The 25,780-nt window shown below is 37.5% G+C and overlaps 1 protein-coding gene across 1 annotated transcript in view; it reads left to right on the top strand.

Annotated features, from left to right (window-relative positions):
- Positions 1-25,780, top strand: part of LOC145764448 (lactadherin-like) — a 36,439-nt gene that overhangs the window by 5,106 nt on the left and 5,553 nt on the right. Inside the window, exons 2-3 of the mRNA XM_082576062.1 lie at positions 3,569-3,616; positions 18,592-18,744. Of these exons, the coding sequence (XP_082432188.1) occupies positions 3,569-3,616; positions 18,592-18,744 (201 nt within the window). The remainder of the gene's footprint in view (positions 1-3,568; positions 3,617-18,591; positions 18,745-25,780) is intronic.

A 25,780-nucleotide genomic window follows, 5' to 3' on the forward strand; every position in this document is an offset into this window, starting at 1 on the left:
TGTTTAACCTTGGATTACATTGTTATGAATAACTTTGTGTGCTTTGATTGGTACAAAATATCATGTATGCAGTCTTCTAATGCAGCTCTACTGTTAATTTGTTGCAATATCTAAACTTTCTAAAACCAAAAATATAAGAAAATTTAAGGGGTACACGAGCAAATCTATAAATTGACCAAAGGGTACCGATCAACAGAAAGTTTGGGAACCCCTGTAATAAGCGATTAAAAATTAAAACAAAAAATAAAATTTTTGGAAATTTTCCACTTTTTCTAATATTTCAACTTCTTTGGGGCAACCAAAGATATTAAAATTTTTGAATTTTTTTTTTTGTGTTGTGCTTACAATGTCAGTGCACAACTTTTCCGCAGTATAATAAGCGATTAAGAAAAAAAGTTAAAAAACGCTACACCCTAATGAGCAATTCAGAATAGAGGGTTTGAATCGATTCGACTCCTAAACTATTTGAATAATTCGAGCCCGAAAATAAGATTCGGTATGTAATCTATCTCATTTTTTTCACGTCACATTTACGGTATTTATAACTGATGGGCTGAACCAGCTCAGTGGTCGAGTGGTTTTGCCTTCGGCTCTGGTACTGGTAGGTCTGAGATCGATTCCAGATCGGGTCAGTCCGAAGAATTTAAAAACAGTACTGGTTGTATTATTTCTTGCATAACGCAGTGAGGATAAGTCGGGTAATCATCGTCGTCGTCTGCTCCAGCTCGTCTCCGAGCATTGGTTTCGTCTTCAAGTCGATTTTGGCCTTGGATGGTGATGTCGTGTGTGGCTTGGAGGCCCAGTCTACGATGGAAAAGAGTAGTTTTGTCTTTCCTTTTCTAGTGTTTCGTTTATCTTGGGCTTTTTGTATCCTTTTTTTACGAAAAGTTCCGTGCTTTCCGTAGTTTCTTTTTCCAGGGTGATCTGTCACTAGCAAGTTGTTCCCATGAATCCAGATCAATGTTTGCATGGTTGAGGGAGACTTTTAGCTGATCTTTGTATCTCATTTTTAGTCTTCTGGGGGTGGTTTCATTTGTCTCCAGTTCACCATAAAGCATTATTCGAAGGAGCCTCGTTGGGTTCAATCGCACGACATGTCCTTATCTCTTTTGCTTCAATATAATCATTTGCTTCAATAACACTTCATCACCAAAATTAATCTGCGATTTTCTTGCGTGACTCACTAGATAGAAAAAACCGTCGTTTTTATTTTGTTTCAACGTTTGCAGACCGTAAATCAATATGAAAACCGTTGTCTGTTGGTTAGTTTCACTTCGTTTTGAACAACTGTATTATATCAATGAGAGCAAAATAAAATCTTCTCACTGGATGTCACGTTGCTAATCGCAGGGGTACTGGAACAGCGAGTGCATTGCGTGAGTCTCCACATTATTACTTTCTACTGCAGAGATAACCACCATCAAATTGAGACAACGTTTAACAGGAAAATGTTTGGAAAGCTGTGAACACAGTACAGCATTTATTTAACCATTAAATGAACATAATTTGTGCTCCAAACAATCCTTTGACTTTATTTGGTGCTTGAATCATTTTCTTTGACATAAATATTCTATAAACTATAATAAAACATAGTAACTTTAGCGGATTTAACATCCTTTATTTCACACAAAATATAACATAATTAAAATAAAATAAACTCAAACGTTTTCGACACTTACGTGTGTCCTCATCAGGAATTAAATCTGCAATAGAATGTCTCGATCGACCAATTCAAAATCATCTCTCGAGGCAGATCTGATTTTCAGACTAAGATCATGGAAGCCTTAAGAATCAAATGTAACAATCCATCTCTCAACCGGCAGTTATTCGCCTGTGGCTCATCGTTCCTTTTGTGTGTGTTCTAATTGTTTTGTCCAATGCCTGTAGCCTACACCTCACGTGATCTGTTTCTCAGCGCATAATTTACTCGCAATCATTCTCGTATCATTTGTTCAGTTTGTGCTTTCAGTCCAGAGTGTCGTTACAGTTACAGTGCATAGTCAAATTTATCTTACGATTTCTCATTTTATGTATTGCAGATTTAATTCCTGATGAGGACACACGTACGTGTCGAAAACGTTTGAGTTTATTTTATTTTAATTATGTTATATTTTGTGTGAAATAAAGTATGTTAAATCCGCTAAAGTTAGTAGCCTATGTTTTATTTCTCTATGGTTCAACAAAGCAAACTCTCTACCAAAGCTTTAAACTATTATAAATTAGAAACTATTCTAGAATAGATTCAAATCCCCAACTATTTACAAATGTCCATCCCTAAGTGTTGGTGCCATTCTTGTCGGTATCAACATGGCCTGATGTTTCCCGCAATTGTCGAAAGACTTCTCCTTTAATTTTTTTTACGCATTGTTTCCATGAAAAATCTTTAATTAGAAAGTAGCGGGAGTGCAACTAAAAAAATGTAACGCATTTACGCAACCGCTACATTGACAAAAAATAGCCGAGCTTCTCCAACAAAAATGTATCTGGCGCTACTGCTACTTCTACCAAAAAAGTAGCGCGCTACTGCCCCTCTGCTCGTGACCTTGTAGATTGGTCATTTTAGCCGATTTCTCACTCGTCAAGTTAAAATATTGAATTGTGTTTATCTGTTGAATATGTTGAATAATTGTGTAAGTATAATATTGTGTATAGAATATGTGTTGAACATGTTAAATAATTGTGTAAGTATAATTGTGTACAGTATATGTGTTGAATATGTTGAATAACTGCATGTGAATAATTTTGTAAAGTATATGCTTGTTGAATATGTGTATAATTGTGCTGGAAGGTTGTATATCTGTCATAAAAAGTTATGACAAGTGTTTGAAAATTTAGGTATTTTGAAATTTACTTGTAAACGATCTCTCTTGGAAAGTATTTAAATGCCGAATAATTTTTACAATAATTGAAGCAGACACCGAACACTATAAATTGCAGAAATATGAGTTGTGTCAGTTTACACATGGTGCCAGTTAATGTATCCTTGTTTACGTTCTATTGACAACCTTCAGCTCAGCAATTCGCGTGTGCATCTCTGTTTCTAGTAGAAAATGGTTCAATTCAAGGTCGGGTCGTATTACAAAATAAACCAGGATAATAATGCGGCCGGATTGTTGATTTGATGTAAACATGCACAAAAGTACTCATTGCTGCACACAATAAGATTCGAACTATCATGGCAAAACTGTATGGTAATCAAGCTACGTATGATAGCCATATTGTAACAAGATCGTATGGTATCTAAACTACGTATGGCAACCCTGTTGTAACAAAATCTCACAGCTTCTTTGCAGAAGCTGGTGCGTGTGCCATCTGTTAACACCAAAAATCTGGATTGATGCTGACACATGTAGTGATTAGGTTAATACTCAGGTTGCTACCTCATTGAAGTTTAAAGTGATTCAATGCATTATTACGATATTCCTTTATTTTTTGCAACATATGCCAACGCCATTTTGAATTTGCTGTGGAGAAGATATTAATTAGACCTACCAGATTGAAACACAACTACCATTGAAGTCCTTCAGCACATAAAGTGTTGTTGTAAATTTACTTTATTGTTTTGCAGATCAAGCCGCAGTTGTAAATTCAGCTTTGTTCAGCGATCAAGCAAAAAGTGAGTTTACAACGTTTATGACGAAAAAAAATCATTCTTTTCACATTTCTTTATCCAATCATCATTTTTATCATCATACAGTACATTCGGGCGTACCCGGACAGTAGTGTTAAATGCATAGTGGAAGCTTCAGTTAAAACAGGGGTTTCCAACCTGGGGGACATAGCCCCCTAGGGGGCCATGAGCCTTCTTCAAGGGGGCTATGGATAATTTTGATACATAATAACTTTTTTAATTTATTACCTCAAGTCCACTCAAACACTATATAACAAAAGAAATAAATTAAAATTTAATAAAAATACTAGTAGGCCTACACTTTGTCCAAATCTTCATGAAATGGTCTTTTATTCCCGGTTTTTATGACGTTTCTTAAATTTTTCAAAAGGATGAAAAAAATGGAGGGGCCTCGGATGTTTTAAAATTTTCAAAGGGGGCTACGGTGTAAAAAAGTTTCGGAACCCCTGAGTTAAGAGAACGCTTTTAGAGAACACCTTTAGCGAGTTTTTTTAGACAACGCTAAGCGCCTTTTAGCGTATGCTTTAATCACCAAGCCAAAGACAAAACATGTTCAAAAAACACATATTATAACTACTGTAGGTCATCCTACAAAATTATAGCTATTTATGTTATTAATACATATATTATAAAATGTATTATACATATTTAAGTAGAATATAGTATTATATATTATACAGTATATGTATTTATAGGAACTTCAGTAATATATACTATGAATATTCTAGTTTTTGTAAACAAGTTGTTTTGTTGACTACTTGGCTTGGTGATTGATAAATTTTCGTTTGTGTAACATCAATCACAAGTACGATATAACACATGCCAATAGAACAAACCCTGTGGAAGAAGTATGACGTTGATAGACAACCATTCGGGAAGTTTTTTGTACATGTCTGAAGAACAAATCTTTCGAAAGTATCTTGAAAGTGCAATTAACATTAGCGTAAAAGTACGAGAGCTTTGATATAATACAATGAATATCTGATGACTTGTCGGTAAATTGATTATGTTTAAATTTAATAAGAGAAGAGGAACTCTATGGAGGAGATCTATTAAAACAAAGATACGGAGTGTTCAAACGTAAAAATATCGGTTTTGTGCAGGTGAAAAGAACACAGTGTTCAAACATGAATATTACCACAGTATAAGCATAAGTCAGTGTGTTGTAGTAGTTCAACGATAAAACATCCGCAACATGCAAAAAACAAAGTTACTCAGGAGGAATAAGACAACAAATTTAGATGGAGAAGAAACAAGGAAGAGTCAGATAGAAAGAAAGCTTCACTAAAATATGAAAATTATGGAGAAATGCGTTATATTCTAGTTTTTTCTTCACGAATGCGTTTTGGTGAATGTTTTACATTGTCTTAGGTTTTTTTTTGAAAGTTTGCATTTAGCGTACCATAATCATATTAAATACAAGTAGGCCACCACAAATATTTCAAACAAGTGTTGAGGAAGAAACACTATTTTGGTAGAAAATCACTGTGGAAAGGTGTGTACATATATGTGACTCATATACAAGATAAAAATGATTGCTCAAGTAAAAAATAGACTGTTTTTGTATAGCAAAGAATAATTATCAACGAATGAGTGATTTAACAATTTGTATCTGTGCTTAGTGATAAGTATTGCATAAATATACATTTTTTTCTTGTTTTTAGATTCAAACACAATTTTATGATATTTTATACATGTCTTAAACAATAGTTTAAAGTTATTTTGAAAATGTTACACAAAATTAAAGCTTTAGGCCTACCTTTGAGTTAATATATGTAAAAAAAACACAAGAGTGGTGATAAAATACTGTGGATATGTAAAGACAGAAAGACTCGTTGGTAAACTTATTAAATTTTGATCCAATAAGGTCAGAGAAAAACTAAGGTGTTGGGAAGAACTTACTGAAAAGCAGTTGTACTGTAAGATCAAGTGAAGAAAAAGAGGATAAGTCTAATGTCTGGAAGTAAAAACTAGTACAAAGTGCATATGTCAGTACTAGGCTACATAGACTAACCACAAACCAATGTATTTTAAGTGAGATAAGGTAATAAAGATGAAACGTCAGGAACATGTAACCAAAACACAGTTCAAGAGAAACCAAACAAAAAGTTTAGATGTAGGAGCAAGATAAAAGAGTTAAATAAAAAATTAGAATCTTCATTAAAATACGGAAATTATTAAAGTATAGTCTTCACAAGCAATCTGTTTGAAATGAGGATAAGCAGAAAAGCGGAAAATTGTTCAAATAACATATTTTTAAGAATTAAACATTACATACGACAAAAGAAAGTCTAAGAAACTGGTTCAATGGTGAAAAAACAATGGAAGTAGTTGCTGATAATGAAAAACAAATCTTTACCTAATGGTTCTGTTGAATAAATTGGCGTCATTGGTTTGTAGTTGTTATAAGAAACCATCACACGTAAATGCTATAGTGCTCAGTTTAGTTCAGTTCAGTTGTTTTTATTTCTAACCATCATATCAAAACAATACACGTCAACATAGCAAAGGTCGAGAAAAGGGTAGAAGCGACAAAACGCGAACGCTAAAACGTGCTTGAGACCGAAGTAAGTTATTGAGTTGAAAAAAAATTGGCACGGTCCCTACACCTTCAGAAAAATTTAAGATATAAAGAGTAAATAAAAAAGAGAAAATGTTACAAAACAAAAACAAATAAACAACATATATTTAGGCTATAGCTTTATTAGCCCACATAGCTTCAGCTGATATATTTAAGATTTGTATGGACAGTTGCTATGAAGATCGGCCATGGTGCGTTATCAAGAGCGCTGGGCTGATGCTCGTAAGGGGAACACGTCTCCATGCGTTTAGCTCATAGCAAAGAAGAGCAAGGCAGGCAAAGAAAACCCCACAAAGAAATTCTACCACGAGCAAAGCCATTTCAAGCGCAACGCACCAGGCATTGCACGACTCACAAAATAGATAGGCTATAACTTGACGACATGCAAACAATGACAAAAACAAATAAAACACACTAGCAAATACAACATCATCATCTTGCGGAAATTCAATTATACCCAGGGAAGTTATGTCTTAAAGATATCAAGCGTGCTTTGATAAAAGTTGCGTTGACAAAGCGATAATTCTAGACCCCAGTCAGCTAAACACGTCACCTCCACACTGATCCAACGTTAGCGAACGTTGAATTAATGCAAAATGACAGGCATCGCCAGCTGAGATGTAGTAGTGGCATGTCACAGTAATATGATAAATTTGGGTTACCGTATATTTTACACGTTAAACCATAACAAAAGTGAATAAAAAATCCAATTTGGCATATGAGAAAAATAGATGAACAATCAGACAATAGCATGACGATCCAGTCCAAGATATTGATATAAAAACAACTGATTGGAGCACATGGCCACCGCTTCACCGAAAGATGGCGATCAGTCGAAAAGGATGGAAAAACTTTTGCAGATTCTGTAGAACTTCTGTGGACAAAAAACACAAGAACCAGAAGGCCAGTAGGAGTACTTACAACCTTACTATTTTGCTAATAAATCTACACACATTGGCCTATCATTTCCGGGCAAAAAATATTAGTATGTTTGGTGCATATAATACTTAGATAGGATTATTTCAAGGAAGATTTAACTTGTTCATTTTTGATTTAAAGCCTTTTACAGTTTTGCATTCATTTCTTATAGTAGGGGGAAGCTTGTTTCAAACTGTTGGCCCCATGTACCGTATTGATTGTTTGCAATTGTTAACTTTGCAATATATCAGAATATAAGGAGAATTACTTCTTGTTGTTAGGCTACTTGATTGTTTGCACATAATTATAACATTGACTGTTGTGGGAAGTAGCTTTTTTGAATATTTAAACATGAAAGTTGCAATCTCTGTATTTTTCATGTGGTTAATTTATTTTAAATTATTGAGTTCCATTACACCTTTTATGCTTTCTCTGCGGTCAATGTCAAATACTTTACGAAGAAAGTTATTGCATGTAGGCTACGTTGTAGCTTTTGAAACGTAGTTTTGTTTTCATGACACCATATTGAGATACAATATAATATCTGACTCTTAACTAGAGAATGGTAAATGGAGAGAAGTGCCTGTTTGTTTTGGAAAGGCTTAATTTTTTTGTCACGCAGAGTGTTGATCTTATTTTTTGAAGCAAGATGTCCAAATGAGATTCCATGACAAATGCTCGTTTAAAATTATTCCTAGAAACTTTATTGAGGTAACTTGTTCTATGTTGTTTTTTCGAATATTCAAGGGTGGGTTGCATGATAGTGTCTTGCTTCCTTGACTTCAAAATAATATATGTTTGGTTGTGGTGATATTTAGAGACAATCGATTTGTTGATAGCCATTGATCTATGCATACAAGCTCTTGATTTGCCATATCATATACGGCAGAAACGGTTTTATTTTTATATATAATGGTGGTGTCATCTGCAAACATAATTGCAGTTCCGTGTTAGGGCAGTTAGGAAAGTCATTTACATAAATCAGGAATAGAAGATGGCCTAAGATAGACCCTTGTGGGACACCCAAAGATATGTTGTTAACATTAAAAGATAGAGTGCCATTGAAAACCACTCTTTGTTTTCTATTACTCAGGTAACTCATGAACCAATCATACGCATCTTATTCCGAAATGATATAATTTTAGCTAACAATATTTTATGGTCAATGGTGTCAAAGAAATTACTCGCCTATAGTGACTTCGTGTATAAGAACACTTTGCTTACACTTTGGCTCAAAAATTTCCGTATAAGGACACTAGTTAGTTTGTGATACAATAATATATACTTTCTCCATGCGCAAGCAAGATGATAAAAAAGGTTTATGAATAGGCTTCATAGTTGTGATGTAATAAAAGCGTAAGCAAAGAGTCTACTGTGGCTGCTAGGCTAGTTTCAGGCTTTCGTTTTTCGATTTTTTCAAAAAGTAACTTTATTTGATGTGTTGATTGTAATTAACGGCTTGTTTTGTTTGTTTACTGGTTTGGGTTTGTACACAGTATATTCTGACAGTAGCCTGTTCTATAGTTTTGTATTGTACCATACTGAAGTAGCTGATTCAACAATCACTATGTAGGCTACAGTAGAACTTGCATATAATGGACACGTATATAACGGATAACCGTATACAACGGACTAATTCTCCAGCCCCTTTGAGGAAAACAATGTAAAATATCTCGTACATAACGGATATCGCATACAACGGACGAATTTCGTTGGTCCCGACTGGTCCGTTATATGCGAGTTCTACTGTAGTCATCTGCGGCCAGTTTACCTTGACTTCGTATATAGTGACACTTCGCTTATAGTGACACATTTTCCGCGGTCCCTTCAGGTGTCACTTTAAGCGAATTCTACTGTAATTTTTAAACAAACACTCTTTTCTTCGTAATGAATGTAGTAGTTCTTTATTAAACCAAGAATTGTTCTTTTTGAAAAGTGTTTTTTGTAAAGGAAAATGCTTATTAAATTGACTAGTAGGCTATACTCTCTTATGAATGACTCATAAGCTTCATCAGCATCAGTTTGATTTAAGCAACAAGTGATGTCCATATTTTCCAGAGCATTAGAGAAATTTTGTATGTTTGAGAGATTAAATTATCTGGTATATTGATGACATGTAACTAAGGGTTTTCCAGCGTTTGTACAATGCATAACTGGGAAGAGGTCTGAGATTGCATTAATTAGAATTCCACACCGACTTTCATATTTGATCTAAGACTGTTGCACTGGTGTCAATTATTCTAGTAGTTTTATGAGTGGGTAAAAAGAATTTGAAAACATCAAGTCTGTAAAATTGCCTACATTGATGTTTTCATAATCCAATAAATTATAATTAAAATCTCCCATTATGTAGCATTGTTTTGATGTACCTATGTTATTAATGCACTCACTAAGCAGATCAAAAAATTCAAAATTTCAAGAAATTCCAAATTTCAAATTCCAAATTAGCATCCAATGCAGGTGCTCGATAAATGCTACCACAGGTCACTTGTTTACCACCAACGAAAATAGCAATAAAAATAGACTCAAATACTTTTTCTTTCATAATGGTTAGGTCATCACGCTTGGTATACATAATATCACTTTTTAAGTATATTCCTACTCCTCCACCGCGACTGTTTATTCGAGCATTTGATATGAATGTATAGCCCGGTAGGTTTAAGTAAGGACCTTTTGAAATAGGCTGAATCCATGTTTCGACTACAGAAATTAAATCAGGACTGATGTTTATAGAGATCAGCAGGGCCTCAAGTTTGGTGAAATTTTTTACATTAATAATAGACCGAGCATTGATACATAACGAAGAGAAGACTGGCCCTAGTGAGCAGTCCATTTTTAGTTTATTGACCGTTGTTGAGTTTGAGTCTACATATGTTTCAGACATATTAGGCATAAATAGGTTATCTATGTCATTGTTGTTTGTGTAAGATGTGCTAGCAATGTAACCAAGTGTGAGTGTTCAAGTAATTTTATTATGTTTAAACGTAAGTTGATGGTAAACAAACTGGTAAAGACGATTACAGACAAACAATTATTAAAATCTACAAACACAAAGGTTCTTGATGTTGTAAAACAAGATTATTGCAACTGGTTTTGTTCGTGGTTGATACACGTGGGTCATTTAATAAAGCATCATCATGCATTTTCAAGCATATTTTTTTTATCAAAACCGGTTTAGACCTGTTCAAAAGCTACCATAAAATGTACACATTGCTTGATTTTTATTTAGATCTTACAAAACACTTAAAGTTACACAAAAGATTGAGATACTTACGAAAGTTTGCAAACAACAACACGGTGAAATGAAAAAAAAAACCTTTAAATGATGTAAATAAATGAACATTCACCGAAAACTAAAAAATAACTTAATTGTCACAAAATCAAGTTGAAACGTTATTGTGATCGATTTAAAATAAACCACTAATTTTTTATATAAATCATGTTCAGACTTGTTTAAACCTATTCGGACTAACGGGTGGATGGGTTCCGTCCATACCTAAAACTTTCATCGATTACGTAAAAGTTACTGGGTCAAATTAGCTGAAGTTTTATGACTTTTCCTAAAAAATATTCATCTTTGTTTTAGTAATAAAATGACATTTTTATGTGGTATAGGTTTTTAGTTATCAGCAGTTTTTGACACCCTACTCCTAAAATTGCCAGGTCATCTGAAAAACTTTATCATCTTGTACAAGCAAGTATGCAAACATTTGTATGGTTTTGTGCCTTCCAAGATTTACTGCGAGACCTACATGACTACTGACCATTTTGGATTACATGCATGACTGGACCATGTGCCTTTAACGAAGATATTAGCGATTTTAGGAGTTTATGACGGAGACATCGGAAAAATTAAAAAAAAATGACTACTTTTAGCAAAAAAGCAATAGCAAAAAACTGGTAGAGTATGTGTGTCCACTTAAAATTTTAACCAGTTTGTCAATAATTTTGCTTTAAATTTGCGAAAAAAGCAACCTCGTAACGTTTTTATATCAAAAGTTATTAACAAATGAAAGTGTGGATGGAATAAGTCCACACGTCAGGCCATTACCTCACAAAAATAGCTTAGTCCGAATAGGGTTAAAAAAATGATGAGTTATGTCCATTCTAATCCAATGGACGGTGTTATATGGTTGGAAAAAATTAATAATTTTGGTATTACTGTATACAAACAAGTAAAATGTTATTGCTTTATGTGTTTAATCTTAGTTCAGTTTCAAAATTGAAATTTTGTACGCACAAAATTATCGCAATTCACGAAGGTTACACCATTCTAAATTGAGTTTATTTTTTATCCACCGTTTTTATTATAAGTAAACTCGTGATAAGTAGATTGTAGCTAGAACACACGTAAAAACCTAATAAGTTGTTGCAAAAGTGTTTGCTTGTCAGAAAAAACCTGATTGCTTGTCAGAAAATAGTAAAATAGATCAAAGGTAAAGGAATTTTTCATCTATTTACGTTGGAATATGAGCAAACAAAAGTGACTTAAATTCATAGATTTTTGCGTTTTTTAAGTGAATCATGTTATGACTGAGAAAAAAAATCACAACCGTGTGTACAAGCAACTGAAGTGATGTATAGAAGCAAAATAAATCGAATTGTGTGTTCAAAAATAACCCAAAATCAAAATACTAGATGTAGGATTCGAACCCACGTGGACAATTGGTACTTAAGACCAACACCTTAAATCACGCGATCAATCTAGTTTGGTATAAACAAGTGCTCAGTACACATGACCCACCTAAAATTTGTTATATTAGGTCTGTTTTAAACAACATAAAACAGTTTATTGCAATTTCATTTGCAAAGATGTTTTGACAATGATAAAAAAAGACGTATAAGTCATAACTCGACTGTAAAAACTGGTGATCATGACATTTTTGTATGTCGTTTTACTCATTCCAGTTGTGGAACAAGTTTAGATCTTCTAGTATAAAACGATTACGTGTTACTTACAATGACTCTTTCAGAATATTGCACAATTTGCCTCGTTATGTCAGTGTCCGTGAATATCAAGTAATTAATAATGTAACTACGTTTGATGCTTTATTGGGGAAAAACATGTTTTCTTTTATTAACCCATATAAGACAAACGTTGCGTTTTCGCAACAGACAAGTAGGTCGCGCTTTTTTCTATTTCTAGGTCGAACTGCTTGAGATTTTGCGGTCAGTCCAGTTTCATTAGTTAGTTTAGTGCTGTCAGAGTCAGAAACAACTTTGCTTATCTGTGTATTAGCCATACTGAAGTTTTAACATAGTTCTGAATTTCGACAATTTTTTGGAATACGATGGCTGCAAGAAATATTAGGTAAGTTGTATTTTTATATGACGAATTTACAATTTTTTTTAGTGTGTATCTTAATTTAATGTATTAGGTATTGCTTGGTTCACTTACATAAAATCTAGCTGTATTCTAAGTAGAAGTGTTTTCGTGTTCAAAATGAGTGGCAATTTTTGTTGCGTTTTCGCAACGTTTGTCATCACGGATGCGCTGAACGATGCGTTTTCGCAACGTTTGTCATACCGTGAGCTTTCGATGTAGGAACGCTTTGTATTTTATTATGAATTGATTGCTGTTGATAATGAAATATGCTAATCTGTAAATAAAGTTTTCTTTACAAACTATAATCTGACCCAACTCAATCCATCTGCTATCTGTCTTTGAATTTTTTATAACATATTACATTAGTTTCGTACATAATTACAGTAGGCCTATAACGAAAACCTCATGGAAAAATATTTAACCGCTATCCAAGTTAGAATTTATTTGTCAAGAATTATATATTAATTATTAAAATTCTACAATGTGCTTCAAAGATCTGTTGAAGGTTTTCAAGTAATACCCCACAAGCCCGACTTATCTTCCATATCATAACAATTTTTCAGTGTTACAGGAAATATTTTGAGCTAACTGTTGTCCTTATTTAGTGATTGTTGTCGAAAGCAAATTACATTGTTGTTTTACTTTTCTAATTCTAGTTTTCCCACACGTGTGGTTAATTATTTTTGTCTCCATTGTTAGGAAAAAGAGATTGGATAAAGAGTTGGAAGAACTTGAAAGATTCTCTGACAAAGAAAGTTTTGAAGAAAAAAATGATGATAACATCACTGTCGTTCAAACGTCTGAAGAAATTAGAGTGTTTATCGCTCCACCGGATAATGGAAATATCACTGATGAAGATTCAGGTGACGAAGGAAATGTGCAGCTGGGCCATTTACCGCGTGATCAGCTTACGGCTGAAGCTATAGTGGTAACGCCCGGCTCCTTCAGTCTCACAATACAGGATAAATATTCGAGGCAAGAAATGGTACTTTTCAATCCTCTCCTACATGTTGAATGTATGTGTGTTGAATGTAATAACCACCTTCACTCGCCAACAGCCAAGACATGCTGACCTTTACCAGATCACTGGTACAAATCTGGCTTAAAAAATATGGAGTCCCTCTGCAAAAAACAGGAGGACAACGGTCGCTAACAAATGCGATCAATGCAGAGATGCGGTTTGATCAAATTGTTCATGATATCGTTCCAAGTGAACCCAAAAGCTGCCGAAGATGCAGACAATGCCAGAGCCAAACAGTATAGGCTACGTCTGCAAGAAATGCGATGTTCCTTTACATTTGAAATGCTCTCAACATTACCACTAACAGTGAATACGTTTTTACGAGTGAGTACATGATAATGTAACCGTTTTTCCAGCAATAAATCTTGCAAACTGCCAAGCTGACTTAGTGTACTAAATATTACAATATTTCAGAAAAACACTGCAGACAGATCATAAACTGATATACATACAACTAAACGGATGAAGATAATAGCTAGGAAGATCAAGAGATTAGACAGACATAGCCTATATATATGTTTTAAGTCTGTACGGATCAATTGCGACAACAGCAATAGTATGCGTGGTGACAAACGATGCGTTTTCGCAACATCCACTGCCGGCGGGATGACAAACGATGCGTTTTCGCAACGTTTGATTTTTGCAAATATTTCAATAAATCAACAAAACTTAAAATTTTTTTTGGCAATTATCATCCCTTTACACATAATTAAAGATGATATGTGACTTTCACAAATTTTTAAGCATCTTTATTTTTCATGTCTTATATGGGCTAACCGTTGCATACATTCCTCAAATCGCTTTATATCAGACATGATGTCATCTGATTGTTTTTATCGTTCTGAATACTTTCAACTCTTCCAACGCTCATTGTATGTAAATTTGTAACAGTAGATAGCCTATTTAGTGAGCTTTTAAACCGACGGCATCCAAGGTGGCTCTCTGTGACCTTTGTGCATTTTCAGTTTGTGTATTACAGTATTTCGTTGTTTTTTTTTTCGATATGGACAGCTTTGTCTGACGCAAATAAATAATAAATAAATATGTGACAGTGTTATTGACAAAAACAGTGTGCTTTCTTTTCACGCTTTCCCACAAAACAAGGTGCTGAGAAGAAAATGATCGAAGTTTTCTTCAAGTGTTCGAAAGTAGGATGGGCCATACAAAACTAGTCGTATATGTTCACTTCACTGAAGATGATTTTGTTAATACCACTTAAGTAAAAATAGTCTTAAGCAAACTTTACATTTTGAAGAAATTTGCCATAGGCTACCATCTATAAAAGCAAAGATGCAACCAGTTGCTGATGATGATTTCAGCACTTCCAAACAACAACGTTTACAAAAACGTACCCTTGCACAGGTAAACTAGGATTTTACATGTATAGACTCTGATATGTACGTAACTGTATAACTAAGACTTTGTTAACACCGGCACTGACAACTTGCATTGCGCAATGCTCACTGCTTGCAATTTCAGCACTTTGGTAAGGTTGGCGAAAGTACCATTTCTGTGGCTCTTTACGTTAATGGAAAATCATCACACGGAGGTATATACCTTCGTAGTCATTTCAGTGTACCTACTGGCAGGGACGGATTAAGGGTTTATGGGACCCTGGGCTGAGCTGAAAGTGGGGGCCCTTATCAAGTGACATTTTTCGCTAAAAAGGTTATCGATCAATGACGCTAAAAGCATTTCTCAGCTAACCCTAACCCTAACCCTAACCAAGAAAATTGTAAGGAAAAACCTGGTTAATTTTTAATAGTATTGTTTCGGAAAAGATTCGTTTTCTGGTTGAAAAGCAAATTTAGGAATGACAATAAACTTTTAGTGCTTGGTGTGAATGGTGTCAAATACTTAAACACAAAACTGTTGAGATACAGAGCGATCAAAGTAAGCTGAATCGTTTCACAAAAAATAAAATGGACGCTTTCTTGCTTTTCTCGTGGCAAAATCGCTGATCAATTCTTCAAAATTCAATGAATCCAAAATATCGCGTTTAATGCTTAGAAGCGAAAGATTCGAAACTCGCTCTTGCTGCGAAGAATTTCGAATTCGTTTTTGATTCTCTTTAATTTTTAAAAAGATCTTTCTCCACTGCAGTTGGAGACCATCATACACAAATACATTCGCAGAGCAACGAAGACATTGGGAAAGGTTTCAACGCACCTGTTTTCCCTTAGAAGTAAGAACATGTTGAACTCAACACTATCTTCCACTTCGTGTTTATCAGGGTTTTCTGAGGCTTCTTTTCCACCATCAGCAGTTTTCACTTTGAAAAATTCTGCAAAATGAACTGTTTCAGTTGGAAAATTGGCTTCGAAATCCATGGGATATTCCTTCATCAATGCAACAGTAGCTTGCTGAATCTCGTTAGCGCTAAGATCCGTCAGTTTTGAAATGAAACCAAACTTACTTTCGACGTCACGGTATGCTTTCAAACGCATCCAGTTCTGCAGATAGTTTGTCAATTATGGCAAGATACACTTCAACTCTAAATTTATCTCTTGAGGAAAAAATCGTTGGCTCTGTAGAGGGCTCATCAAAATGCCTATAACGTTGGGTTTGAATTCGTTTTGAAGAACTTGCGCAGGTGTTGGATCCACATTTCTTCTTACCTTTTCTTCATACGTTTCAAATTTGGATTTTTCTCAATTTTGACAAAGCTCATGAGACTTTGTAACAAATGTACTGCATTATTCAAACACAATCCACTTTTTTGAAGGGACAGGTGTTTTCGAAACCTTTCCAAAATTGCACTTCACATTTCAAGCAAAATAGCTGTCTCCAGTTGTTTCAACTTTTTTACAAATCCTTCTTTGCTCTCTCGAGATTGAGCATCATCAGAGGCCAGTTCTTCAAGCGCTAAAATGGTCTCACTGATCCTTTGTTTAATGCACTGACTGTATCATATCTAGTTGACCATATGAGTTGACCATTATCTATTGTATCAGATAATGTCTTTAAAACATTCAAACCATCTAGGAATTTTCGATGGAATTGCCAGCGACAAGTAGGCATGAATAAAGGCTTTGCAACAATTCAAAAAGCTCAGCGGCAGAACGGCATGTTTCTACAGCACAGCTAGGCCTATTGCCTACTGGCACATCTGATAAAGCCTACCCAGCTGCCTAGCCCATCAACCTACCCAACCGACGCGGCGGCGGCAAAAAAAAAAAAAAACAGCGCAAGCCGTGTTTTCAATATTGAAATTTTGTTTTCAAAAAAATCCGTACCATTTCCAGATATGAAAGTAGCAATATAAATATGTTTTTTGTTAAAAAAATAATGAATAACTGGGGCGGGGCAGAGGTTCTGCAGCACCGCAGCACATATGGGCGAGCCGCCCCTGCTTGTTTGAGATACGAATTAAAGCAGCAATCTCCAGCTGTGCAACTAAAAAAATAATATATTTTTTCATTGAGGTGGGGGCCCCCAAAAGTGGGGGCCCTGGGCTTCAGCCCAGTCCCCCCCTTTTAATCCGGCACTGCCTACTTCACTGGTGAGGCCACTTAGAAACCGAAAGGAGAATACGGAGACCTATCCAACCAGTAAGGATGCTACATTAGGCTAAAAATACCCTAAACGCTAAAGATTGTACACTAAAAGAAGTGATTTTATTTCCTTGCAGGCAGTATCGGTTATTTGTCTGCAGGCATGTGTTGAAGTGTATACTACATTACTACAAGGTGATGCTCTCGGAAGCAACAATCGGATTGTGATGCCGTCATGCATTGTTTGGCGAATCCGAAACAATTTTCCAGATCCAGATGGCCGTTACACCGGATTTCAGTGGCCAACTGAAGGCACATTATAAGAGAGAGAACTTCTATATATTTTTGAATAGTGATGATGAATTAAATATGAATGATGATTCGTACGATTTCTTCATTTTTCACTTCAAGTATATTTTAGGTTTTGTAGGAACGTATCCAGTACAGTTTTATTAAACTGCAAAAACAATAGATCTTCTAAAAAAGCAACCGCTTGTACCAACTCCGACTAAACTGTGATCCACCAATTACATCTAGGAAATGTTCGTTTCATCCGTTGCTAACGACGTCCACTTAGTATGACGTAATACCAACAAAGTCGTCCCAGAGCAGTGAAATATGGAGTTTCGCCTATGGTGGCGCTGCGGAGCGGTACTTTGATGTAAATTACGCCCTAACCAGTCGAGCTACGAGGTTAAGATTAAAAAGTTCGCTAAGTATAATTCTACGCGAAATGCTTTAAAAAGTTACTATACTTGGATCCAACCTGTCAGGGGCACTTTAACCTTGTAAAGACTATGAAATATACAGGGTTACAGATATTAGCCCATGTCAACTTCAAACAGTAATAATTCTATAACTTCATACATCCATTCTAATAACCCTTTCTGGTTTTCAAGGTAAAGCGACACACACATATATATCGTTACAGTTACATAAAAGATTCATACATAGCGTTTGAAGGCTTTTCCCCAAAGAAGCAGTCCATGCAACAACAATGGTGACGTCAAAAGTCTGCATCGTGCATTTGTTACTAGATAGGAGAAATATTTTACTGTAACAATAAAGAAATAATATGGTAGGCAGATAAACACGATTGTAAATCGACTTCCTTCCGTTAGAAGGAGTATTTGAGATTACGTATTGGGCGATTTTGCACTTTTATTCACAAAGGCATGTAGTCTGGACGTCTGAAGGAAATTTGTCCCGGGCGAGATGTCATCCTTGAAAGATTTAACTATAATGGATTTATGCAGCCAGTGCAGGATAACGAAAAAATACGATTTCCTTTCTGTGACATAACTTAGAGCAGGTGATATATACAGGAGAAAATAATTGCACAAGCATAGAAACATTAACATTTACAACAATAATAACTAACTTATTTAACAGGCTATTAAATAGTATTTTAAAGTTTTGCAGCTTTGCTCAACTATGTAACGTTACCACCCAAACTACTATCCATGTTTTAATCTTCAAGGATCTGCCATATTTATAATTAAATATACTGACTCACATACAGCGATGATTATTATCATTGTGGTTTGTAAACTAAATTTGTTATAAATGTAGTAGTTGCATCCATCTGTGATATTAGTTGATTTTATTTATTGGTTTCAGTACTTCTCTGTTCCGTGGGAATGAAGGATAGAAGAATCCAGGATTCCCAGTTAACTGCTTCTTCTGTATATAATAGCTACCGCATTGCTGCGCATGGACGATTGGATAATACTCCATCTGATGGAGGATTTTGGTTGGCTCGTAGTTCTCGACGTAAGAAGTTATAATGTTCCTACATGAGTAAACAACTGATGGAAATAGTAGGGAGTGATACGTTATAAGCAAAGAATGTATCTTACTATGCCTGATCAAAGTTCTTAACAACAATTCTTGCTCTTGTTAAACTCATTTATTACGTCACTTCTTTTCATTGTATTGAATTTCTCAACATAATTTACTTGAAGACTTCCCGCGTTTTCGATACAGAGGTTGAAATTACTCGCGTTCGTACTTGCGTCGTATAGTTTACAATTCTATCGCACGTCATTGCTTATCTGTGTGTCTCTTGCACTATCTGAAATATAACTTCAAGCAATCAGGACGATAAGTTGCTTTCTTTACTGGGATACTCGAAACTCGACCATCCTAGACTACTACTGTTATCGACGCACAACCACTAAACTACAACGTTCTATGGCGCAAAAATTTGGATTAATATACCAGTTGAAATTCGCAAATCCTCCTTCACAACTTTTAAAAGAATGTACAAAAAAAAATTATCAACACATATTAGGCAAATGCTAAATTACTAACCAGACTTGCAATTGTAACTGAGTTTTAGTCGCCATTTCTGGAGATAAGCTGAGAGGTTTTTTATGTACTGGGGGTGGTGTCTTCTAGGTTTTGCTACGGTTTTGTGGTGGAGAATTGCCAAGTCGTCCGCATATGCATTTTTTACGAAGACCGTAGCAGGTCGTGGGTGTAGATGTTAAAGAGAAGTGAAACCAAGACTGATCCTTGTGAGACGCTACTTTTCAGACGTCTCAGTCTGCTTCGCCGTGAGCCATGAACAGGAATCGAAGCTTCGCCTTCACCACCGGAAAGTTCCATAATCATATGGACCATGTGTTGGTATAGAAACAAGCGAAGCAGCTTGTGTGTTTTGTGACTTGTGTTGTGTTTATGAATATGGGCCTGTCTCTTTAGTGCCTGATGCAAATAAATAAATAAATAAAAAAAATGAGCCAGCCACCGTGCCAAACGGTGTCGTAAGCAGGTGTAAGATATAAAAATACAGTGCTGGCCTTCTTTTTTGCCTCAAAGCAATCCTCAATGACTTCGATCAAGAGTGTGACCTGATCTACGGTAGATTTTCAGCACTAGAACCCAGCTTGCACCTATAGATCAGTCTTTCGAGAATTTTGAAGAGAACACAGAAGAAAGATGTCGGGCGATAGCTCTGTAGGTTCTCTGGTGGCTTGTGAAGCTTAGGGATCACAACTACTAAAGCTCCTCTCCAGATTTTTGGGATTGTGAGGTGGTGCAGGCAGGAAGAGAGGAATTTACGTAACCAGGACTTTAGGATAGGGCCGGCATGGAGCACAAGCTCAGGGCAGATCTTATCCAGCCCTGGAGACTTGTGTGGTTTCATTAGGCGAAAGGCGGTGGTAAAACTTTGGAGTGAAATCTTCGGATATTGTTTCCTGCGTGTGTATTGCATGAAGTCTGCGTTGCATGTTTCAGGTGGTGGTAACTGTACACCGTGCAGTAGACTTGTTGGTCAAGAGGCTGTATTGATTCCAATCGGCTTTTTTGAAGTTTCATTGCTTCACCGGCGAACTCGGGACAGGAGCCGCGATGTTTGAGGGATGAGAGACGGCCGGTGTTGGACCGCGAGAACTTTTCAAGCACACGTCTGTCTGGATGAGAGCTGTCGACACTCGCGAAGGCCAAGTCAGCGTATGTCCATGTTCCCCAGCAACTGCGGTGGAAACTGGCTGGTTCCTTTGGATTGAATAGGAGGGCAAGATGGCTTGTAGAGGCCCAGTCAGCCAGCAATTCTCCGTCGCTGCTTGTGTCGTTGTAGCCTCAGTTCAGTTCAGTTGTTTTTATTTCTGACCATCATATCAAAAACAATACACTTCAACATAGCAAAGGTCGAGAAAAAGGTAGAAGCGACAAAACGCGAACGCTAAAACGTGCTAATGACCGAAGTAAGTTATTGAGTTGAAAGAAATTTGGCACAGCCTCAGTCGGTATGCTAGCAGTTGAAGTGACCAGCGTAGAGACTGGGAGAGCGAAACGTTGGAAGGGATGATAGCAACATTCGCGAGGGTGGGGGCTTGTAGATGTTGATGTTGTTGTAGTCTGAAATACAAATGCACACCCACTCAATCACGGCATCAGTTGGAGATTGGTCGACAAAGGCCAACTTCAGGATCACATGCACAAACGTGGCAATGCTGTGTTTCCTGCCCAAGGTAGACCCGGCTAGCGTGTAGTTGGGACTAGTTAGCCTATCTGCAGATGTGCAGTTGGTCTCTTGAAGGAGGATAACAAGTGTCCGGTTGGTATGCTGATCCGCAACTTTGATCTTGCTTGTTGTGTAACCTTCAATATTGAGCTGCAGGATAGCGGGGCGTTTGAACTGGTCCATTGCCCCCTGGTGCTGTGTCGTCCAGGTGAGGGGTTTTGGTTGACCAGTTCTATTTCTCATCTGGTTGAAAGCAGGTGTTACTCATAGGGTGGGCACGAGGAGCCACTTTTCGTCTATCTCAAAAGCATTGATTTGATTGGAACACCAAGCGAGTAATCAAGTCAGACTTTTGTGCCTTGTTGACAAAAGTGGTACGTTTGAATGACGAAAGACCAGAGCAGTATGAATCGTTGCTACGTTTTTTCTTCTTAGCTTTCTTGGACAAGGATTCAATAGACGTTGCATTGTCAATTGCGCCTGATTCGTCGAATGCGCCTCAGCCCTATACATTAGGTCGCTACTTGATTTTCTTTTTTATTTTTGAACCTTTTAAGCCACTCCATGAGTCGAGAGGCTCTGCCTTTTACCACCCTTGGGCAGTGGCGGCGACACTCACAGATCGAGGATCGAGCATACCCCGTTTGTGCATGTTGGAGAGGAATAGTCCAACGCCAGTACGCATGCAGTTGGGACGCACTCAGGCCTTTCTTGCCAAATGCATTCCGGTTGGGTGGGGGCTGGTGTCGGAGATGAACTTTTGGAGTCTTGAGGAGTTCTTCTTCCACTCCGAGCTCCATTGGTGGTCCGCCCAGGTAGCCGCACTGATGGATTGGTCTTCAGCGGTTTTCATCAGCAGTTGTGCGGCACGTACAAATGGGTGTCTCGATTTCAGTCGCCGAGGTTTCTCGTTCACAGACTCGTAGAGACTTGAGTAGAGCAAGTGGTTGGGGTTCGTAGCGCGACGAGAGAGAGACAGGATGGCTTCTTCGCAACGAGGCTCAGCTGGTTGGATGCCTGCAAGGACAGGGAGATTGTCCAATGGTGTAGGTCGCAGACATCCTGACACGATACGCAAGGCGTCGTATATGACAGTGTCAATTTGATGGCAGTGGGCACTGTGGCTCCACAGGTGCACAGTATTCAGCTGGAAAGTGAACTAGCGCAATAGTGGCAATGCCCAGAGTGTCAAATCCGGCTCCCTAGCCTGAGCAGGACAGACGCCTTTGCAAAGCTGTGCTTGTTGAGATATTTTTGTGTAGTGACTTCAAATTTTGAAGCGACCTGTCAAAGACTACCCCTAGGTATTTAGGGTTTGGGTAGAAGGGCAGGGTTTTCCATTGGTGTTGATCTTGATCTCACGCTTTGCTTCCCTGTGGTTGAAGTGGAAGGCTGTCGTCAATTTTGGCTTCGCTGAGGTTCAATCTTTATCTGTGAAAGTATACCGAAAGTGTCAACATGTCTTGATTTATAGTCCCTTTTAATGTTTCCCAATGATTCGACAGGTGTAGAATGACTAAATCATCGGCATAGGCGTACTTTGCGGATACTGTGTTTGGCAAGTCGTGGGTGTAGACTGTAGATGTTAAAAAGAAGGTTGCCCCAGACAGATACCTGAGGGACGATATTCTTAAGGCCTCGTAACCTGCTTGGTTTACAACTTCTGATGGTGAGAGTAAAGCTTCTGTTGTAAACCAGCTCCATGTGGACCATGTGCCTGTTTTGGAGCATATGGAGGATATGGTGCCATACGGTGTCGTATGCGGCTGTGAGTCCAAGAAACACAGCACCAGCCTTCTTCTTTGCTTCAAAGCAGTCTGCGATGTCTTGAGTCATGAGAGTGACTTGGTCTACAGTAGATCTTCCACGTCGAAAACCAGCTTGCTCCCTATGCAAGAGTAGATCTATAATTGGTTCGACTCGAGTGTAGAATAGACTCGAGTGTAGAATAGATAAGTCTAGATAAGATGATGAGAAGAGATATAGGTTGATAGCTATTCGAATCCTCTTGTGGCTTATGAGGCTTCGGGATCGCGAATACTTTGACTCTTCTCCAGATTTTGGGAACTTTTAATTGGTATAAGCAGGAAGACAGGAATTTGCGCAGCCAAGACTTTATGGCGGTGCCAGCATGAAGTATAAGTTTGGGGCAGATTTGTTAAGATCAGGAGCCTAACGGGTCTTAGTTAATTAGAGGGCAGCAGTGAACTCATTCGATGGAAATTCACCAGAAATGCTTTCCTCGTCTGGTGTTGGAATTTTCCCGAGATTAGACGTTTTCCTCTTTACAACTTTGGAGAACTTGCGGTGGCCTGTTTTATAGGTCCTGTTTTTCACTAGTTGTGATGCGATGTTATTGGCAGTAACGGGACGTTGGCGGGAAGGGCGTGCTGAACGGCCCGTAAGGTTGTTGACAGTACTCCATGCTATCCGGCTAGAGTGTGAAAGTTAATAGTGTTGACGGTGTCTTTCCATTGCTCTAGCCCTGTGAGTCCAGCCGATCGAGCAGTCTTGTTGCGGCTGAGTTAGAGGCAACAACTGTTGAGTCACAAACATAAGAGCGGTATAAAATTTCGCACTCTGAATCCCAGCACGGCGTGCAGTTCTTTTAGCGGCCGCGGGGATAGCTTGTTTAGCTGCGGATTTGATGGCACGGCAGAAGTCTTATTGGCCTCATCCACGTTGGTGGTAGAAGATGATGGTATATTTTCGCCACGGTTTGATTGCTTATGAGGCTGTAGCGATTCCAATAGGCCTTTCTGAAGTTCCATCGCTTCACTAGGGCATTTGGGATGAGAAAGATAAGCTTAGGCAGGGCTTCCCGATTGGGGGTGCTCGCACCCCCTAGGGGTGCGAGTGGCTGTTGCTCGGGGTGCGAGAATCCACCGAGGAAAAAGAGCTATACCGTATATTGAGATGGATATTGTTTAACGAGGGAGATGGTGATTATCTCTCAGAGCATTCTATATTGGCCTATACAGCACAATGCACAATAACAAGAAAATACCACCCGACAAGTTGCTGATAACAAAAAGGCTGTGGTCCGAACGTCACGTGATTGGTGGTGGTATAATGCGATAATGTTGTGTCAGCAATTTGCTTATTATTTGCAATTGTTTGCTCATTTATTGTTTGTTCCACTTGCTACCACTTGGCTGTGTGAATCGGGATTTTCATCTCTACTTTACATGAAGAATAAATACCGCAACCTCCTGGACCCAGAAAATCATCTGCGCACAATTTGTTACACAATGTCCCACGTTTCAAACAAATAATTGCAAAGAAGAGGAAGAAGAAAAGCCAAAGATCTTGATTAACGTCATTATGTTCTCAGTTTGTGTTATTTCTTTATTTAATGGCTTTGCATTTTATGTGATTGCGTTGTTAAGGGCTGCCCTTTTTCTTATTTGTTAGCCATACAAAGGCCGGTGAGCTGCCAGACGTTTTCGTACGTATTTTGAATTTTTGTTTCAGAACCACTCCGCTTCAAAACAGGGAGTGCGAGATTGGCTTCATCAATCCTTGGGTGTGGGGTGATAAACGAATCGGGAAGCCCTAGCTTAGGGGCAGTGATAAACGAACGTAGGTGTTTGAAACGTGAGAATTTCTCCAGCACATGTCTGTCTAGAAGAAATTTGTCTGTATCCATGCTTGCAAAGGCCTGGTCGAGGTTTATGCCCGTTCCCCAGCGTACGAACCAGAAGCTGGCCGGATATTTTGAGTCTTAAAGGGGACGAGGTTGTTATTTGTAGCACAAGTAGCCAGGCATTCTCCGTCGCTGTTGCTGTACTTGTAACCCTAGGTGTGCTAGCAGTTAAAGTCATCGGCATAAATACTGGGTGAGGGGAATGCGGGTATAGATGATGGGGTCAGGTGTAGCGGACGTAGGATTGTCTTGTCTGAACATCCGCCTATATCTAGCTGTAAACGCTACACCAACTTGGTAGTGAGAATCATCTGAGGAATGATACAAGGGAAAACAAACTTTTTTTTTTTCGATTATGAGTTTATTGTAAGGAAAGTAACGAACTTCCAGATTGAAAACGTCACAGCCAAACATTACCTTGATTACAAATAGAACGAATTAAACTGATTTAGAACATGAAAACTAAACGATAACCGTAACTAAATTGACACTGTGACTTCCAAGAAGAAGAATCCGTGGTAAATTAACTAAAATAACACACCATCTAATTGACTGAACAAAAGACACTGATACAGACTGTTTGTTTTAGCACTAAGCGATAGATTTTAAGGAAGCTCAGTGTTCCAAGCAATGCAGCATGTCGCAGATGCACAAAGCTGAAACGTCATAAAACTACGTATATGTAATTAGGGTGGCTCATTTTTCTTGATGTTCTTTAAAATTTTTGTCAGTTTGGAATAATATTCCATTTTGCTCACTGATATTTGCAAACCAAAATTTTTTGTTGGGTTTTGACCTTTGACCCTGGTTCACCCAAGGAGAAATTCTGAATTTTTCTGAAAAATTAGTAAATTTCGAACTGGTTTTGCAGTATCTGAAGAGGGGATTTCTCAAAATTTGACCGCGTGATTTTGACGTTACTTCCTCTGTTAATTTCCACGTGGAACATTTTCACCCTACTCCAAGTCTGAGAGTCACTGATAGTGCATGCTTTTAGTCTCATTTTAGTTGATTTTACAGTCTTTTCGCAGTCAGTGAATCTATAACATAGCCTATAGACCAACAAAAAATTTTGGCACAAAAGATGAGAGTCATTTTAGAGTACTTCACGACCCCTGATTCCGAAAATGCACTTAGTTTTTTCGAATTGGCTCTAGTTTTCGAGATATTCGACAATGAAAATATTTTTG

This window comes from Aplidium turbinatum, chromosome 2, assembly GCF_918807975.1.
Source record: "Aplidium turbinatum chromosome 2, kaAplTurb1.1, whole genome shotgun sequence".
Lineage (NCBI taxonomy): Eukaryota > Metazoa > Chordata > Ascidiacea > Aplousobranchia > Polyclinidae > Aplidium > Aplidium turbinatum.